This window comes from Buteo buteo, chromosome 8, assembly GCF_964188355.1.
Source record: "Buteo buteo chromosome 8, bButBut1.hap1.1, whole genome shotgun sequence".
Lineage (NCBI taxonomy): Eukaryota > Metazoa > Chordata > Aves > Accipitriformes > Accipitridae > Buteo > Buteo buteo.
The window spans coordinates 12,199,918-12,220,170 of NC_134178.1; the positions used below are offsets into that span (position 1 = coordinate 12,199,918).

Here is a 20,253-nt window from a genome sequence, read left to right on the forward strand (position 1 = left end):
TGTGGACCGAAAGGGTCACCTGAGCTGCTGGTCTCCTGAAATGAGCCCTCACTTTCTCCCCCTTGGCTGAAGTTCCCCTTGGGACACTTGGCCAGTGTGGGCCACTTTTCCAACTGCTTGTCTCGAAAGCCTGGTGGGGAGACCATCAGAGCACTGAGAGCAACTCAAGAAGTGCAGCTTTCTTTATACATCCTTCTCTGCTTTCTTTTTTTTTTTTTTTTTTCCTTATGTCCCCCTGTGTTTCCCATTTCCAGGGAAGGCTGCTGAAAGAGTGGCATAAAAGATGATGAAGAACTCTTGACATCATGGTCTAGATGTGAACAGTGACATGAAGGCCTCTCCTTTGGAAGTGCCAGTTTCCACTGCGCGCAGCAAAGGGGCTGAACAGCTTCCCTCATCGCAGCCATATTCCAAGGACATGGGTTTTGCCATGGAAAAACTTTATTTCTTCCCTCGTCTCTCAGGAGCCTTGTTTCACTTACACTGCCATGGCTTTTTGCTTCAACTCTCCTCCTCCTTCTTCCTTCCACCATCCCCTCTATCATCAATCTCTCTTCTTACTAAAAAAACCCAAGCCAAATTATTACTATTCTTGAGCATTTTATGAAGCTAAGCATACATTTTCATTTTCTAGATCCCAGAGTACAAATGAGCTGATACTTCAGAAAAGTGAGATACTGCTTGCAAAGTACTTCCAGAATATTGTGCAATATTTAATTATAAAAGTTATCCATAAGTAAAGCATGGGTCTTTTTCAAAAACCCTCTTTAAGTGTGCGCTTTGCTGCAAGCACACAGCAAGGGCTAAAGCAAGGGAAGGAAGAGCAAGGGGAACCCATGGGCCTCGTGTGCCGAAGAGATGGAGCACCTGGGGCTTCTGCCTTCTGCCACCCACAGCTGTCAGCAGACTTCTCAGCTGCACGAGTTTTGATAAAAGAGGAGCAAGCGGGAGCCTGTGCAGTTTGTGGTGCTCCTTTGCTGAGGGGTTACAGAAAGGTTTGCAAATACTACAATATTACCTGACACTCTTAGGCTAGTTAAAAAGCATGCTGAATTTTTATCTTCCCCTTTCCGTAGCCATGCCATCCAGGGCTACCTGATACCCTCACCAGGTTGAATTACACAGGCTGCTGCCATAATGCCGTATGCAGCAGATAACTGAACAGGCAGCTGTGGGCAGCTCAGTGAGAACCTTTCCAGAGCAGACTGGCTTAGCAACCTCAGAATTTCCTTTTGGTTTCTTTTGATAATGAAGAAAGAAAACAGTTTTGCTTTTAACTATGACTTCTCAGGAAGAGGTGAGTGAAGCTTTAGGAGCATGTGATATCCTCTAAACAAATGCCACATCAGTGTTTAGCTTTCGTGTAGTATACTTCACAATGCTGTTTTGTTTCCTGATGGACAACTCACGTACGAGTTAGAAGGCTTTTTTTTTTTTTTTAATATTTAAAAATCATGCACAGCAAGCTGTCCTTTTCTCTGCCTTAAAGCTAGCAGATTCTATATAAAATTTAATTTATGTTCATTGAAATGTACATGAAATTTTATCAAATGAAAGAATAGAAATCTTATTTTAGTTGTTTGCTGAAAGGTGAAAAGATATTCCAGGTGACTTAAAGATATACTGTTCACAGACAAAACAGGTATTCTTTGCCTATAATGTGTCACTGTAAGCATTTTCTGGGACTGACTCTGCAAACACACTGCTTTTGCAGCTTACCAGCTCCACTGTCTTTAACAAGGCTAGACCTATTTCACATCACTGTGAGCTCAAAAATCTGATTCCTTTTGCCAGTGACGTTGTGCAGAACCGGACTCAGAAATTAGCATTTCAAATCTATTTACCCTGAATTCTACTGTAGCCTGTTTTGTTTTTCACTGTGTAGAAAGTGATCAAAGGTTTTCTGGAGTAAAATTCAGTGAGCCCCTGCGTGAGTATCCTGTCAGGTGCTGTGCAGGTGTCATATACTTTTTAGTCTTTCTCTTGTTTCCTATTGCAATTAAAGAGCAGAGGATGGATTCACACCCCCAGTGTGAGTTATTAAAGGTATCTATGGTGCTTAGAGAAATTTGAACAAAAATTAACTTCAGTAGTTTGCTGGTAAATTAATTGTAAGAGCTCCTCTCATGAACGTTGAGTATGTAACAAGGTTCTGCATCCAGCTCTGGAGCCCTCAGCACAGGAAAGACACGGACCTGCTGGAGCGGGTCCAGAGCAGGACCACAAAAATGATCAGAGGGATGGGACACCTCTCATGTGAGGACAGGCTGAGAGACTTGGGGTTGTTCAGCCTAGAGAAGAGAAGTCTCCAGGGACACCTTATTGAGGCCTTTCAGTACTTAAAGGGGGCTTATAAGAAAGATGGGGACAAACTTTTTAGCAGGGTCTGTCATGATAGGACAAGGACTAATGGCGTTAAACTAAAGAAGGGTAGATTTAGACTAGATACAAGGAAGAAAGTTTTTACAACGAGGGTGGTGAAACACTGGCAGAGGTTGCCCAGAAAGGTGGTAGATGCTCCATTCCTGGAAACATTCAAGGTCAGGTTGGACGGGGCTCTGAGCAACCTGATCTAGTTGAAGATGTCCCTGCTCATTGTAGGGGGCTTGGACTAGATGACCTTTAAAGGCCACTTCCAACCCAAACCATTCTATGATTCTATGATAACATTTTACAAGGTGATTATCTTCTTTTTTTCTTTTTTCTCCCGTTGAGTCAGGTACAAGAGACAAATCCCACTACTGGAAGTCTTGAAATCATCTCTATTACAGAAGATGAACCACCAGTACCAGAAATTCAGTTTTCCTTCAAAAGATTTTTCTGCATACCACAAGGAAAAGTGGACCCCACTGCAGATGGATCTGGTAGGGATACGGCACAGCTTTTTGACCTTTGTAATCTAAATGGCTAATGTAGGTCTTTAGCCTTGTAAAACTATGCTAGCCCACTCAGTCAGAGAAAACAATCCCTTAGAGGAAGAAGAAACACAACCTCACTCCCCCAGCCGTGAGGTTTGCCAGGATATTAACAGGTGATGACTTCTTGTGTCAGCTTGCATGCGCAAGCATTTTTCACAGCCAGATTATTCAGCCACATAGCAAATATTTGCCCACGCTTTTCAGACACATTTTTGAATGGCTTATTTGAAATTTTACCAACGTGGAAATTGGTCTATTGAAAAACTGAATATACAATTACAGCAGCGTTGGAGGAATAGCATGCATGTTTGCTACTTCCCATAGGTTTAGTGGCAAAAATAATCATTAACTCCAACAGGGACAGGCTGAGCATCAAGGATGAAAATAGAGCAATTTAATTTTCTAGTCCATTAGCTACTACAGCTGTCTAAGATTTTTGGCATACCAGACACCAACTCCATTGCCAACATCAGTTATTCAGCTGCTGCTGAGAGAGTCTGTGTAGGCTGGGATTTACTTGTCAGTCTATAAGCACTGGGAGACACTCCTCATCCTTGACCAATTTTAAGTGTCTGCCAATCTCAAACTCAAAGCTTGAAGAATGAGGAGGTTAAGAGCTGCATGAATTATAATTGAAGACAAGGTTCTGCCAGTTCCTATGTGTGCCCATGACCGAGCTGTGTATGCTATTTTCCCACAGTTTGCCCTTTGTATATCAGAATACACTTGAAACAAGTGAACCATTCATTATTTTCAGTGGAATCTGTTGCTGTCTTCCAGATTGACAATATCACTAAGTTGAGGTCAGCTATGGAGGTAGTTGGTGAACAGGACTCGTCCAGCTCATGAAATGTATTCAGCAATTACTCCTGATATAAATTTTAACTTTGTATGCATCTTTTTTCCTTGAAAACTCAAAACTCAGGCTTGAACCATTGCTCAGGTGTCTCCTTGTCTTTATAGCAAAACTATAGCCTTTCCTCACATTTTTCAAGACTAGTTTGGGGGTCCCGTTTTTTGCAAATTTAGCTTTCTATCATTTTCAGTTAACCTTGCTTCCAAGTCCAAAAGGACCAGTGACTTTCCTCCTTCTTGTCTTGAACACCTATTTACTAGCTAGTCCTGTCTTTTTCCAATATCCTTGCTCCTGTTCGAATCTTTAGGCTCCTCTTACTTGTTTCTGTGCCTCTGTTACTCCAACTCTGGAGGAATGCATCATGCACAGGACTTAGCTCCCTGGTGCACAAGCCAGAGCTCTGTGGCCTCTGTCCTTGTCGCAGGATTTCTGTTGTCCCAGACACAGTGCTCAGAGCAGTGTCCAGCTGGGGCTATGGCTGGAGGGAGCACTGGGACCGCAGGCTTGGTACCAGCAAGAGTCAGAAGGCATCACAGACAGGAACAGTCATAAGGAGGAGACTCAAACTAGTTTGTTCTTTGCTACTTCCACTGAAAGAATTTATTAGTCCACTTGAGCTTTCTGAAGTCTTCAGAGAGTATACCTGTACCCTGCACACAGGTTTGATTACACAAACAAAACAGATCTGAATTTCATTTTTATTCTGGGACTCATGTTTTCAGGAGAGGTGCTTGTATACTTCTAACGCTCGCAATGTGATGTAGCCCAGGAAAATAAAAATTTAGAGCTCATATTCTCGATTGCATTGAGGACAGGCCAGGTGCTCTGTAAGGGTACGATTCAGACCCCTTGCGAGACAAATGCTGAAGCGCTGTCTGAGAGCACCAGCCACCTCCAAAGCACTTGGAGCCTTCTCAGCCCCTGAGCTGGGGGAACCGAACCACTCCGGGTCAGGTCAGCTCACAAAGTGTATGCAGGTGTTAGTACTGCCATCTAGTTTAATGTTAGATAAATCTTTTTCATTGCAAACTCAAGCTGGTTTAACTTCACAGAAGCTGTTCTCTCTGTTTGGCTTCTAGGAGATATTGAATCACCTTCAATGTGCCATGTTTTTACCTCCTTAAAATACTTTCCATATATCTGTGGTTTATTCCTCGCAGTAATCCTAGCAGTTGCCATTGGCCTGGGAGGTGAGTACAATTAGTTATTCATTAAGTTCTCTCTTAACCATTCAAATGCTTAATTTTTCATGAGCCTTTTACTTAGGATGGAATTAAACTGCTACTGTGGCTTGTTTGCTGAAGCAAAAAATCTTGTTGATGTGATGGCTTTAAATTTTATTTACATGTAGGGACAAAATAGATCTGGCACTCATGAGAGGATTGGTGTAATATTAACAACACTGAGGAACCCACAGCTCCAGGAAACCTTTGTCTAGTAAAACTTCATTGATTCCCCTTGGGTGGTGAGCTAAGAGTTTAGAAACTGGGGGAGGCTTCAGGTAGCACACATCATATTTTTGTCCTATAATTCAGTTCTCTAAGTTTGTTAATTCTCAAAGAATTAAAGAACTTTCCCCTATCACAAACAACTTCTACAAAGGAAAAGAAAATGCAGAATGAGTTTAGTTGCAACTGGAAAGTGTGACCTGCCCAGGTTTAGGTACCAAATGTGTTGCTGTTAGAGCAGTGCCTTCACACCTGCAATGGGAATAAGCTTGCTGGAGGTTGAGGCATCCCCTCAGGAAGAGAGTGCACTGGCCATGTTTTGCAAGGGAGACCCTTGCAAGGACTGTTGTGGTTTAACCCCAGCCAGCAACTAAGCACCACGCAGCCGCTCACTGTACCAGCTACTAGGAAGACAATTAACTCCATCCCAGCTGAAACCAGGACAGTCTCCTTGCTTTGCTGCTGAGGGGCTGAGGCACCAGGGAAAAACTCGCTCTGGGGTGAAACATAAACTTGGTAGAGGGAGCTGGGAAGGAGTAAGCACAGACAACAAGGCTGACTCATCCTACGAGTCATTACTAATGGATAAGTTTAGCAGCACCATGTGGCAACCTCCAGGTTGTATTTCAAAAGTTCCTAGAGTGCAGGAGTTGTCTTTTCCTTAGCAAGACAGAAATCTGGCCAGATAATGGAAGTCAGAAGTGTTAAATTAATATCCAAGTGTGTTTTCATCACCCTGTTTTCTTTCATTCTTGTTAGTCCAATACAACTGCATTGGGAAGTTTCGCTGCCGATCATCCTTTAAGTGTATCCAGAAATCAGCCAGGTGCAATGGTGTCTTCAACTGTAAAGAAGGGGAGGATGAGTACGGATGTGGTAATTTAAATTTGATTATAAATCCCTCCTACCTCCTCCTGTAGCATCTGGCACATTATCAAGAAATGCATGTTGTAAAGAGTTTGGGTGAGACAAGAAAGGTAGAGACTGATGGATTATCTAAATCACCACTTCAGAAGAACAACCTCTCTGAGGTATTGATTTACAGTTTCTGAGAAATCAGACTGCTCTTAAGGTAAATGTGATGATTGCTGAATACTGCTACTGCCATATCGGGCATGTTTCCCCATTAGAAATCTAGATGCTTTTTGACTGCTAACATTTCCTCTGCCTGCAAGATATACCAACACTGCGTTATGGTGTGCATATACAGCACTCTCTGTATTCACCGGCACACAGTTGTGTTGTGTCATTTTTGAAGATTGCAAAAGCCTGTTATTATCTTAGGGGACATGGGAAGGGGAGTGATCAGCACTGCCTGTTGTGCATTGAGTACTGTGGAGTTTGCTGCTTCATGTGTGAAATGTATGCTCCCATGCCTGAGTTTCTCTCTGTAACGGTTTAGGGAATCACAGGGCCATTTTAAATGGTCCCCCCCTGTCCCGTGCTATGGAAGATGACTGTGGTGTTTGCAGCCACTGGAGGGAAAGGACTCTAATATTAGTAAACAGAATAACTTATTTTTAGATCAGTGCACTTGTAATTCTGACTCCTGCACCTACAGGCAAGGAGGCAGCACGGCTTTCTGTCTGTGCAGCACGAGGAACGACAAGAACCACGAGCATTTGGCTGCAGCTAACCCCCCACAATCCTTTCAACCTGTGGCGTGTTTTCCCCAGGGAGGCTTCAGGCCTCAGTGGAGTCTGTGGGCAAAATGTCTGCCTTTGCAGTGCCATAACGCTGGCCCGTGGGTGCCTGCGGGGAACCCCCCATCCGGCAGTGACCACGTGCATGGCCTCCCTTCTCCCTGGGAAGACCAGGTAGACATGGACTCTCCCAAGTCCAGGTGCCTCCTCCTCATCCAGGGCCCTGCGCCCCGGCAGCGGCGCTGGTGCGGGGGGCAGGCGTGAGGAGGACATGGCGACACGCAGGACAAAAGGACCGGGGGTGATGGCTCTGTCTCTGGGCCCCCGGCAGTATTTCCCCATCGGTCTCTTGGCCGGAGGCAGCACAGTTGGCAGCAGTGCCGGGTCCATGGGCCAGGCTGGTGTGAAGAGCTGCCCGTGGGGAAGGGCTGTGCCAGGCAGAACTGGGCTGACATGGGAGTCCCTGGGAGACGAGCTCCCAACCTGTGCATCTCTCCTCTCCCCAGCCTTTACACGCTCATATCAGCCCAGACACGCCAGCCCCATTTGTGCAGAGGGAAGCAGGTAGGAAACTCCACGGGAGCCCAGGGACGGCAGGGTGCAAACACATCCACCTCTCTGACTGTGCTGTGCAGCGCGGGAGGTGTCAACCACCTCTCATCATGTGTCTTGATCGTAAGATTCCATGGTGCCCAGTACTTGCAGCTCCAACTCACTGCAATCAGCAAGACTTGCTTAGGCTCGCTGGAGGGCAAGGCAGCGCTCACCGTCTGTATTAGAGCTACCATCCCCTACCCATTCCCATGAGCCTAGAATTTTTCCTCCTGGCTGTTCTAGCTCAGCGTGCCTTGGTTCCCTTCCTTAAGAGGGAAGAAAAAAGGCACAGAAAAATTCTGTCGAAGGATCCAAGCGATGAAAAAGACAAATAGCAAAAACTCAGTGAGCCAAGAAATGCGGATGCCGCAGTGGTGCATTGATGCTGTTGTGTACCCGGTGGTTCTTCCTCACAACTCACTCAGGCTTTTCTTCTCCTGAATCTCAAAGTCAGGTTGAGTGGCAAGAAAGCAGTGCTGCAAGTGTTCACTTCTGGATCCTGGCGAACGGTCTGCTCTGACGACTGGAAAGCAGAGTATGGAAATACTACCTGCAAACACCTGGGTTTCTCGAGGTATGAACACAAAATGGAAGAAACCCTGTTTGGCATTTTGAACAAACTCTGAGGTTTTCAACCTTTCTAATGAAATCTTGTATTAGTCTGTGCTTAGAAAGAAAAACGGGTTTAACAATTCACCTTTGTGAACAATATGGTTGAGGAGATTTGCAATGATGTGGGAAATGGTCCTGAATACTTATGCACCGCAAATACCATTTATTACTGCTATAAATCCTGGATGATGGCTAAATACAATGGTTTGGTTAAATCTTCCCTATGGGGTGCAGGTGCCTGAATCCTACTTGTCTCTCGAGTAGCTTACAGCCTGTCAGAGAGGCACTAAAAAACATATAAGCATTTTCCATCTCTTTTACTTCCTCTGTAGAAAAATCATATGTACAATTCAAGTCATGACATCTGTTAGGAATTAAGGCCCACCTCACAATTAGAGAAGAACCTGGCAAGGGGATTCTTACTGGGTTGATACCATTCCTGAAAAATGCCACTTATTTCACAAACTTTCACAACTGAGAAAGAGTTTGAAGTTGTGACTTGCAGTGATGCTTTGTTATTTCTTACAATGGTGTCATTCTGATTTCTGCACAATATATTTAACAGTATAAAGCTTCTTTTAATAAATACTTGTTGCCTTTAGGATAAAATTCATCTCAATTGTTCACCAAAAAAGACAGGAAAAAAATTACAAATTATTCATCCTCCCTGCTGCAAAACATAACTCTAGAAAAATGAGACAATGAGCTTGTTAGTGTTTCAGGAAATGTGCCAACCAGTTACAATAAAAGCTTTATTACAATATTAGAATTAAAATTTACTTTCTCTGCCAGCTAAATGCCTCTCAGCATGTGTGATTTCAACACGTGATTATGGCAAAAATACATGTACATTGTAAGAGGTACTTCTTGGGGAGGATAGGATTACTTCATGAATTGTCAGAATCCAATTATTGTGGTTGCTACACTGGGTTTTCATTAGCCGAACCGCTGATTTATTTCAACAGATTACTGAAATGCTGTCTGAGAAAGCTGTGTTTATGGTTTATTTGCAGTTACGTGAGTTCAGGTTACCTGCCCGTGGCTGCAGTTGAAAAACAGTTTCAAAGACATTTTGTGTCCCTCAGCCACTGGTTATCAGCTGATCAAGTGACATCCCTGCACAACGCAACAAACCTCAGGTATGCCTCAGCTTGTTCATTCTGACAGAAAGAGAGCAATCAGTAAAGGAGAATTACTAATAGTTTGAGATTGTTGCCTATTTTTTCAGGCATGTAGTACTTCATAGGTGGTTGGGGATGTTATGCATCATAGACCAAGGTTCAGTACCAGCCTTGCTGTAATACGAATTAAAAGCCTGATCCAAGGCCCATTAAAATCAACAAAGGCTTTAAAATGAGCTATTTGAAAAGCCTTTTTGTCCCATGATCCCTTTTTTTGCAAATGAATAGACACCAGGCTCTTATCTTTTTCCATTGTGATGCAGTTTGTTTCAGTTTACAGATCCCTAGATATTTCCCAGTGGGCTTATGAACCTTTTATGGTCTATTTCTTCCTCCTGACAATTGCTTGTTTTTCTTAGTTACCTTTCACTGAGAAGCAAGCTATGGATCCAAGGAGATCACATGTTGAAAATTGCTAATGAGCCTCCCCTCGTGTAAGAGTGAAGCAGTCTTCAGCAGGGCAGCATATGGTCTGCAGGCTCCTGATGGTGTCTAAGCTCCTAACTTAAGTATTTCAGCTAAATGTCCTAAGTAGATTGGATGAGTACATGACTTTGTACTTCTTTCAATATATGAGTTACTTATATTGATGTGCACATAGCTGTACAGGAAGATGACACAATATTGGAAAAAAAAAAGTATTTGTGAATTGGAACTAATACTGCACTGTCTTTTCATCTTAGAGAGGAATGTACTTCTGGCAATGTGATCATCTTAAAATGTTTGGGTAAGAATCAGGAAAAGGGAAAATAAAATCAGAAACTGTCCTTCATCCACTGCACGGCAAGAACTGGAAGGAATTGTGTACTGAGGGCATACTATACTGTCAGTTTATCACATCAAAGAAAAATTGTATTTCTTATATAAAATTGAAAAGAATTTCAGAAAGTAAGAATAGTCTGGGAGGGCAGTTTGGGAGCATCAGGTAGCAGGAGCATTTTGGTGAGAATCACAGTAGGAAGCAGACGTTTAAGGTTTGTGAGTTGAGTCCATGGACTGATGCTGTAAATCCAACTCTTTGCCATCTCAACAGGGAAAGGGAAGTTCAGTCTTAACATTTGAACTTTCATCCCGCACCTCTCCATGTCAGCTAGTTTTCAGATTGGGATATGAAAAGTCAAAAAAACAACGGCAAAATAATCACCAGGGGAGGGGAGATGCTTCAGCCTGCCTATGGGGGCCCCTTGCACCCTTTGCATTTAAGGAGGGCAGAACAGTGGGGTTTACAGCTCAGCTGAGCGCTACGACCGCAGGGGAGAAGATGCGAGCCCCACAGCCCCCATACCGGCTGCCAGACATGATGCTGCAGGGATGGGAGGGAGGAGGAGAAACCTCTGGGGGCAGCCACAGCCCGAGATGTGGGCCACGGTGATGGGGACGGTCCTGCTGCAGAGACCTCCCAACCTCAGCAAGGCTGGGAGTAGAGGCTGAAGGGGACGAAAACCATGCCTGCGTTTCCTCCGTGCACCATAACCTTTGCTTTCTGGCAGAGTGTGGGACGCGGGCCAGCTACGGGCCACGGATCGTGGGGGGCAACGCGTCCTCCCCCCGTCAGTGGCCCTGGCAGGTCAGCCTGCAGTTCCACGGGCACCACCTCTGCGGAGGGTCCGTCATCACCCCGCGCTGGATCATCACAGCCGCCCACTGCGTCTACGAGTAAGTCCATAAATCACCTTGTTGGGGGGCTCCCACTGACCCTGCTGGCAGCAGGTCTGCGTGGGGGACCACTGCAGAGGAGGGCGAATGCACTGTGCTTTCTCTTAAAAATAAACTGCAGGAGAGATTGGGTTATCTTTACTTCATGGGCTTACTCCGTAACATTTAAACCGTATCTCTCTCTCTTCTTGCAAGAGTGCAAGTCTTTACTGAAAAAAAGTCTCTCTCTCTCCTACCTCTTTGTTTCAGCCTGTACTTGCCGAGCTCGTGGAGTGTGCAGGTTGGTTTTGTGACTCAGCAAGACACCGAGGTTCACCCATATTCGGTGGAAAAAATTATATACCATCGCAATTATAAACCCAAGACAATGGGAAATGATATAGCGCTGATGAAACTGACAGCACCGCTTACCCTCAATGGTAATTCTTTCTGTTAGCTTTCACTTGACTTTCCCAACTTTCTAGCTAAAAGCAAGAAGGGTCTTTCCTGGTACAGACAGCGAAATTTCTGTTGGCACACTGTGCGTGGCCCAGGACAGTTGAGTGGATCCCCACCACCTCTGAAAGCAGTGAGATGTGCAGCGTAGATGTAGCCAGCCTGCGGCTGTGATGGCAAGGCAGCGATCCCTGTTCAGACTGCACCGGCAGAAACCCTCCGGCCTCAGTATCAGGAATTCCTCTGTGCTCGATATCCAGGCACAGAAAGCAACAATGTGGTCACAGGGCTCTGCAAAATGTTCCCAGTCCATTCTGGTATTGGCTTACTGAAGGCATTTAATAACAGGCAAGCATTAACGTTCTTCTTTCTAAATATTTTTCCTATCTAAAATAAATGCCCTACCTCATTTTACTTGTAGGTCACAGAGATTTTTATCACGTCCTTTCTGTGAGTATAGGGAGATCCAGCAGTGTCCAAAGCTGAAAATCAAGCTTAAATTTCAAAGAGAAGAAAAGGCAATTCAAATATAATGAAGCTTTTAAATTAAAACTACTTTTATTTTCTCAGCAGGATGCTACCTACAGCTGGCACAGTGAATTGAAATAACGTATGATAATATTGTATGAATTTAAATGATCACCTGCCAATACCTCCTAATCCCTGTGAGCTCTCTGCAATGGGTAGCTGGCTCTCTGTAATGCATCTAGACTGTCAGTTCCTAAATCAATTCCCTCGAAATACTTTAAACTTCCAGTTCGAATGAAAATTAAGCTTGATTTTGTTCTGGTTTATATCTCATCTAGTGCTGTTTTCTTTTGCTCGGGAATAAGTCTGGGATGCTGTCAAGAACAGTAATGGTTCCACACCTGAGCGAGACACCCACTATGCCCTGGGCGGCTGGGGGCAGCCTCGGGGGGGCTTGGAGGTTCCATGCTGGGGGCTTGATGCTTTGAGCTGGGATCGTTGCACTGTGGAGAGCTGAACCACTAGGAGTTGCCAGTAATACCTCGTATCTTCCATCCCTTCGCTCAGTGCCAGCTCATCTCGACACATCACAGTTGGCCCTGCAAGCACCAAACACTGTTTGAGGCACGGCAATTCAGTGCCCCGGAGTGCAGAGACACTGAAACTCCATGAGCTGATGGGTGGGAAGCGAAGAGCACCCTGGACATCTTGTTGTCCCTTCAGAAGAGCGCAGAGATGTGCGCAGACGGCTCTTTGTACGTGCCACCGCACAAAACGTGTTAGGAGGTGCCGTGTAGTCGCGGCGTGGTTAGCCAAGGCCAGAAATGCCATCGGGTCTTTGATCTGCCCATCAGCTGTGTACGCCGTGCATTTCTTGTTTGCTCATTCTTCAGTTTATTGACCTGCCAACACCTCCTTCTGTTGCTTTATTCTTGAAACTACTTAGGTCTGGTGTGGGTACTGTTCCAAAACTATGGTATTGGCTGTAAGGCAAAAGACCTGCCGAACTGCCAGGCTATTTGTGTGGGGAGTGGGTGGTGTTCATAACAAGGTCACAGCAAGCCAAATCCTCGAGTTTTACTGAGTCAAACAGGTTTTTTGCTAAATTTTAAAAGCGATTCTCTCTTCTCTCTCTGTTTTTAAAAATAGGTCACATAGAGCCAATTTGTCTGCCTAATTTTGGTGAACAGTTCCCAGAAGGGAAAATGTGTTGGGTATCAGGATGGGGAGCAACTGTGGAAGGAGGTATTTGAAATGGTCTGCTGTTGATTACACTACATGAAAACATCTCACATACAGTAAATACAGGATTTGGTTGGAGCATTGTTTAACATTAGATTTTCTGGAATATCTTGGGGGGGGAGAAGAAGACATATTGCTAAATCTCATGCTTAGCTGGAATTGCAAAAGTGCTGTACAAACCCTTATCACAAGGAATAGATGGGTACACTCTGTGAAAAGGTTGAAAATGACATGTAGACAGCAGCACTGCCCACAATCTTGTACTCAGCCTCAGTCAAACAGGCTGTGTCCTTTACAACTTCAAGCACAGAAAGCTCAGCATGAATGCAAGAATAGACCATCCATGTTTTCAGAGAAAGCATGTACAAATTTTCAGGCAGGTTGGATGATGCAGAAATTGAATCTGTGAACAATGTCACAAAGAAGAACAGATTTATATTTTTTTTTTCCATGACTCACAGGCCATGTTAATCAGTAATACATACCAAATCACTTTCATGTGAAAATGCTTGAGTTCTCAGGTCATTGTTTTTTATCATTCTTCATTCATCTCATTTAACGTGTTAGCATTGTTCAGAGAACAAGAACAGCATATTACCTCACACACAGACAATGGCAAAAGGTGGGAAAAAAATGAAAGCAAGGTTTACCACATAAAAAGTCAGCTATAAATTGACAATAGACAGTGTGCAAATACTCCCATTTATAGAAATGATCCATTCAGACGCTGAATAAAATAAAATAAAATGAAAAATAAAATAAATCAGATGTTTGCAGATGATTTGTTGACTAAGAGAACAGGCAATAGATTCAAAATAAGTTTTCGCACTAGTATTGAAGACAGGGTCCAATTAGCTTTTAAGTTCATTACTGTCATTGATTGTCTACTTTGAAGCAGAAACATATAAGGTACAGCTTTATATTATATACCATGATAACCAACCATCCATATATACCACCCAGTAACCAACCAATTACAGAGTTGTTGGTTACTGGATTCTGTAAGTGATGAGACACCTAGTTGCCTTACTTATATGTTGTCATATTAACCATATTTCTTTCATCCTTGCTTGCCAATTCTTCATATACTAAAATAATTTCTGTTTATAAATAGAGATTAACTTCAAAGGTAGAGAGTTTTTTTCTTTTTTTTTTTTTTGTTTTTTCAACAGGTGATACATCTGACACCATGAATTATGCAGGTGTTCCTCTGATTTCTAATACAATTTGCAATCACAGGGATGTCTACGGTGGGATCATAACTCCTTCAATGCTTTGTGCCGGTTTCCTAAAGGGAGGGGTAGACACCTGCCAGGTATGGAAGTTTCCAAACTGCAACTGTGCTCATTAACAGCTTCAATGGAAAAACATGAGTGATAAGTTATCAGAAGGCACTCCCAGGCTTTTCTTGGGCAAACATTTGGGGTTTTGCCATTTAATCTGTTTACCATGAATATCGGTCACTGTGCCCGCATTCATATACTACAATTCCCTTCTTATACTTCTGTGGACCATATCTGCTACTTCTGAAGCCAAATTTACTTAAGACATTTCTTAACTTCTTGCATGTGCTACAGAATGGTGCCATCCTTTCTTTGCCCTGGCTGTGGCCTCTGCACTGCACTGAATTGCCATGCAGTGCACTGCACCGCACTGTGAGCAGCTCCGGAGACCTGCAAGGTGTAGAAACCCTGTGGTGAAAAGCAGCCAAAGCATATCTCAGTGGAGAAGCAGAAGCATGTGATTTTGGAAAGAGTAGAGTGACGCAGGGGAAGGAAGAAAGGGAAAGGTGTTTCAGTAACTCAGAGGACTCGTAATGACTCTGGGGGAGAGGGGTTCATAGCAGTGATGGCTCAGAGGGTCCTTCACAACGCAGGGTGGCGATGATTCAAAAATCACTGTTGGAGTCATGATGGTGCCCACCTTGTGCCAGGTTTCATCCCCATACACACTAATGTGGACTCACCTAGCTAGTCATGGATAAAGAGCAAGGGCTGGGGAGGAAATTCATGTTTCCAGATTTGCTCAGTCCCAATTACACATGGGACAAGACAAAGCAAAGGCATTAGGTGCATAGATCTTCATTTAAGCACTGGTTTGCACAACGGTCCCAGCAAGGTACCTGGCACCAGCACGTCACTATGCCTGGGAGAGCTGCCCGAAGGGAGCACATTCAGCATACGGCTCCAAGTGACAAAATGAGCCCTGCTCCCCTTTTCTCTGTTGTTGTCCTGGCTTTGCTGCTCATAGGGCAGGCAACTGCCCCAGCAAAATAAATTGGGAGTCTTCAGTACTTAGATGTGAGTCCATTGAGTCAAATCTGCTTAGCAATGTGTCTGGGAAGGGCCAGAAAATCAGTGCGCAAGACTGCACACAGGAGCAGGCAGGGAAGGAGGTGGGGTACTAACTTCTTGTTGCAGCCCTGGGCTCGGCTCAGCTCAATAGCCAGGAGCTTTTTGAGAGAAGCAGCTGTGAGGGACCAAGACCATGGCACGGAGACTGCAGATTAGCGATGCCCTGCCCGCAGGACAGGCACGCTCCCCAGCACCTAAATGTTGTTTAACAGCAGGCTTCAACATTACTTCTGTTGTACTGTACTGCTAACTGGGGAAAGAAAAATAAGATCTAATACACATCTCTAAGAAGTCTCCAACTTCTGCTGTAACATACGCTTTTCCCAGGACCCAGAACACAGCAGAAACAGGAGACCTCGAATTACTGGACTATGCCTCTCCCCCTACTCCCCCAAATACACATTCCCCTCCTTTTCTGGGGCACTGACGTTTGTTTTAATTCTTTGTCCTCCAGGGAGATAGTGGGGGCCCTTTAGCATGCGAAGATATGAGTATCTGGAAGTTGGTGGGGACCACCAGCTTCGGAGTGGGCTGTGCAGAAAAGAACAAGCCGGGCGTCTACAGCCGAACCACCTCCTTCCTGGACTGGATACACGAACAGATGGAGGTCTGGTTTTGCCCCGTCTCTCCATCTCCGGTCGTCGCTTTGCTCCGCCTGAGCCACACAGGGTTTAGCTCATATGCGTAACCCGGCTCAGTTGTGTCGTACGGGCATGTGCGGCCCCAGGGCGTGTTTGGGGATGGGGGCAGGTCCGTGGGCAGGGCAGGGTGTGGGGGTCTTAGCGAGATGCGGGGGGCACAGGGGCAGGGGTAGAGAGGGGAGAGGAGCACGGGAGTGATTGGGGAGGGGGCCTGGAGGTGCAGAGCAGGGAGGTGTGACAGGGCCGAGTAAGGAGATGGGGGCCAAGGGAAGAGAAGCTAGGGGACTTGACCTGAAGCCGTGAGGCTGCTACAAAAAAAAGCCTGGGGAGTAGAAGCTGAGTGGGCCAAAGAAATGGGATGGGGGGAGACGGTGTTGGCTGGAAGGAAAGGAGAGCAGAGGCAAGGAAGTGGGAGGACGCTGCAGCCACCTTCACCTGACCCGAGGGTCTCCCACTCTCCGGAGACCAGGTCCTCTGCTGTCAGCTCCCGTCCAGCGCTGCCGGAGAGGTGCTGGGTTCAGTCAGCTCAGCAGGGAGAGTCGTTGTGCTTCAGGTGGACTCCCAGGCAGGGATCTGTTGTCTAAGGGGAGGCATCTAGAGCCATTTTAGAGACCCCAGGCTGTCCTACCTGGCTCACAGGTACCTGCAGAAGGGCAAGGATCTGCAGCTAGCCCTTGTATCCACCATCCCCATGGGATGATGTATCCACCATCCCCGTGGGGGTGTCTCAGATGCCCTGCGATGGCTCAGGTAGATATGGTAGGGAGATCTATGGGATAGATATCTATGGGATATAGGGTAGAGGATCTATGGGAGATCTGAGGCCTTCTGGACCAACTGCTAGAGGTCAGGCAAAGTGCACTAAGACACCTCAAGTGGCACTAGATAGTGCGTGTGCAAGGCAAGTGAACCGTCCTCCACTGCCCTGGCAGGAGCCTAGACACACAGCTCACGGGCAGAGACCTATGCACAGGCTCTTAATTGTCATTTTCTTAGCTTCACGGCAAAGCCCCCCTAGGCACCAAAGCGTACGTCCCATCCTGCTCTAGCCTGGTCTTCACAGACAGTGAAGCCAGTGCTGCTATTCCAGCACCCAGTTTGCTGGAATGAATGAATGAATGGATGAATGAATAGCAATGATGCTATTCCAGCACCAGCAATACAGCCCCCAGCCCAGACAGCTGCCTGTGCCACCGTGATAGTATGTGACGAAACCACTCCTGCCCCCGTCTCGTTTGTGAAGTATGTGAGACTTCCTCCTCAAACCAAAGTGCCAATATCAAGCATTCACAGGCAAGGAAATGCCTGAAATAAGGTTTTGTGTGCAATTCCAGTTCAGCCTCCCATCTGTATATCATAGGACACATGCTGTCTTCACAACCTGTATTACAGATGGAGATTTATGCTATCACATGCCTATTTGTCACTCAACAAAGTTAAAGAAGACAGGATAACATTTCTAAATCTTTAAGACCTCTAATATTACTTTTTTTTCTTCCTCCCCAAATATATACATCATTGTGATTCATTTACAGATACAGAAGCCCAGATGTTTCAAATGAAGAGTTCATATCCAATGAAAGCACAGATCTCCGTTATAAAGAAGTGATCAAGGGGAAAAAAGTACAGCTAAATCTTTGTTTAGCTAAATGCTGACATGTTATAATTTTTCACAGGGACATCCTTCAGATGTAAACATTAATTCATCAATTTATTCCCTTAGGAAGGATTTTCAACTGCAGCATAGAAACATGGACACTTTTTAATGGACTCTGAAACAAGCCAAAAGAAAGTAGAACTAGTGTGCCTTTGAAAATGGGGCAAAGGGAATGGCTTGCACCTGGCAGATCTGTATTGTGGCATAATGGTCCTGATCTGCTCTTACCTGCTATTGCTCACCATGGACTGGGGTTCATTTCTTGTCTCCAGAAGTTTCTGTGCTTTCTTCAAACCAAATTAATTGTCATAGCTAAGGCTTACCAAAGGAGTTAGGAAAGAGATCCATTTTGATCTAAGAGATGCAAAATTGCAAGATAAGGAATCCGGCCAACAGCATGCCCTTAGAAGCTTTCTTTCTGGAAATTAGCTTTATAACAGCTCACCTGTCAGGGCTAATCATCTAATGCAAGGCATGATCAAAGAGGAGGCATTTGTGTTTTCTGATCTCCCATTTCCAGTTTTGAAACCTGAATAAAGCACTTCTGTCTCTCAGATTTTCAGGAGGGTACAAACACTTTGCTAAAGGCTCTCTCCTATGAGTGCAAAGGAAAGTTTTTTATTGCTTTCCACTAAGTGGTGAAAATTAGTTGATGTCATTTAGCAAGATGTTTCTCCAACACTGTGAACAGAATTTCTGCTGCCTCCATTTTGAACAGCTCTCCCACTAGGGAGGAAGCAAAAAGTTTATAGCACTAAGGGGAGTGCCAGTGACCTACATACATTACTGTCTGAGAAATATTATGCTTCTACTGTTAAATCTGAATAGACATGAAAGGTTCCCACCCCAGCAAAAAAAAAGAAAAAATAGAGAAACCAGCAATGGAACAACTAAGAGGAAATAAAACAAACCCCTTCAAAGCCTACTTAGCTCCCCGTAAGCATGTGTCCCATGAATGCAGTATCTACCACTATTACTAATATATTCCTCCATCCCCCATGACCATATTTCTTTATGAGCCTTATGTTCCTGTCTCAGCTCATGCAAGGCTGAGAACCAGCGAACTAAAGCGGTGAGAGAAGCTGATGGCATTTGCTCAGGTTCACAGTGTACGCAATGGGAATTGGACCACACCTCTTCGGTCGAGGTGGTGTGTTTATCTGAAGAACTTCAGCTGGCAGAAGTGGCTCCAGCAGCCCTGGGGTTCCTCTGGTGACCCTAGTATAGCAGGGGAAAAAACCAGTCATTCCCTTTCAGAGCTCAATAGGTGGCAACATGAGCATTTAAATAGATGCATAACTGGTTTTGCTTCCCAGAGAGAAGAACTGCAGACCTGAGGAGAGCGGCAGTGTGTTGGGCTTCTGAAAACCCACATCAGGCTCCAGCCCCACAGAAGGACCCACCACACTTTTCTGGACACTTGCTCTGAGCTTTGTACTCTTACAGACTACTTTTTACCATTTCTTTTTGGTACTGGTAACTGTACTTAATGACAACTGTTACACATTCAGCCTCTTTTGGATGGTAGAGGCAGCTGGATGCTCGATGATGGGTATGTGTATTTACTGCCAGCTACAGATATCATATGTAGAGAAAGTGCTAAGACTGAAAACCCACTATGGTATCACAATAAAGTTTTGCAGGCATCATGAGTAAAAGACTAGAGCAACTTCAGATCAGGTTGCTAGCTATTATTTTAGTACTTACCTTCCAAAAACCAGACTACAAAAAGACTTTTCCTGAAAGCATTCATATATAAGATCCATGCTCTGTTGCACAGGCAGCAGCAGCTTTCTTTGAAGCCATAAAGCAAGCAGGAAGCAAGCAGCTGGCAATTTTGGCAAGCATTTGGCGAGTATGTTCAGCTCTTGTTAGAAAAAAAAATTTCTGGATTCACATCTTTTATCATGTGGCTGTGAACAAAGTCCCTAAAAATTGAGTTCTTAGGTGTTTTCTTGTAGTAAATAGCTCTGAGATGAGCAACACACAGGCTGTAACTTTACTGAAAAATTCTGAGATTACTGAATAGTCTTAAAGGGAAGAGGGGCTTCTTTACTGCCTTTCAATAGGCTAGAGAGCCAAAATCGTTGGTCTATGATGCACCATGCAGTGCAATAGCCGTTGAATACTCCCAAGCTCACGTCATGTAGTACAGTTCACCAAGGAACTCCTACTCAGTCGCCTTCCCTGTTTTCCCCCCTTTTCTCTGCAGGCAGGACAATGTAGATCCCACACTCTTTGTACCTGTTAGTGACATCAGTGGTGCAGATGAACTGATGCCAGCCAGGCAAGGGACAAAATATCTGAAGTGCTGCTTTCCTGTTTTACTAGCCATTTTAATATAACAGCCTTGTGTTGTTAGGTTGGCAAATGCCTGGGATGTAAAAATCCTTGTAAAAATCCTGGGATGAAAGTTGTCAGTTTGAAGAATTGATTGCCAGGGACTAGGTAGGCTGAATAATGGATAATATTGTCAGAGCTTTTCAATATCAGCCAAAATTGATCTTATCATTTGATCAAGTGCTGCTGATCTGCTTAAAATGTGGTT

The 20,253-nt window shown here is 44.7% G+C and overlaps 1 protein-coding gene across 1 annotated transcript; it reads left to right on the top strand.

Annotated features, from left to right (window-relative positions):
• The first annotated feature begins 1,279 nt into the window (after positions 1-1,279).
• Positions 1,280-19,042, top strand: TMPRSS3 (transmembrane serine protease 3). Its single transcript, XM_075034705.1, has 13 exons — positions 1,280-1,297; positions 2,720-2,864; positions 4,854-4,964; positions 5,982-6,098; positions 7,910-8,033; positions 9,085-9,210; positions 9,936-9,979; positions 10,743-10,908; positions 11,158-11,327; positions 12,961-13,056; positions 14,226-14,368; positions 15,862-16,014; positions 19,022-19,042. Exons 1-13 carry the CDS (start codon positions 1,280-1,282, stop codon positions 19,040-19,042), a joined length of 1,434 nt encoding a protein of 477 aa, XP_074890806.1.
• The last annotated feature ends 1,211 nt before the right edge of the window (positions 19,043-20,253 follow it).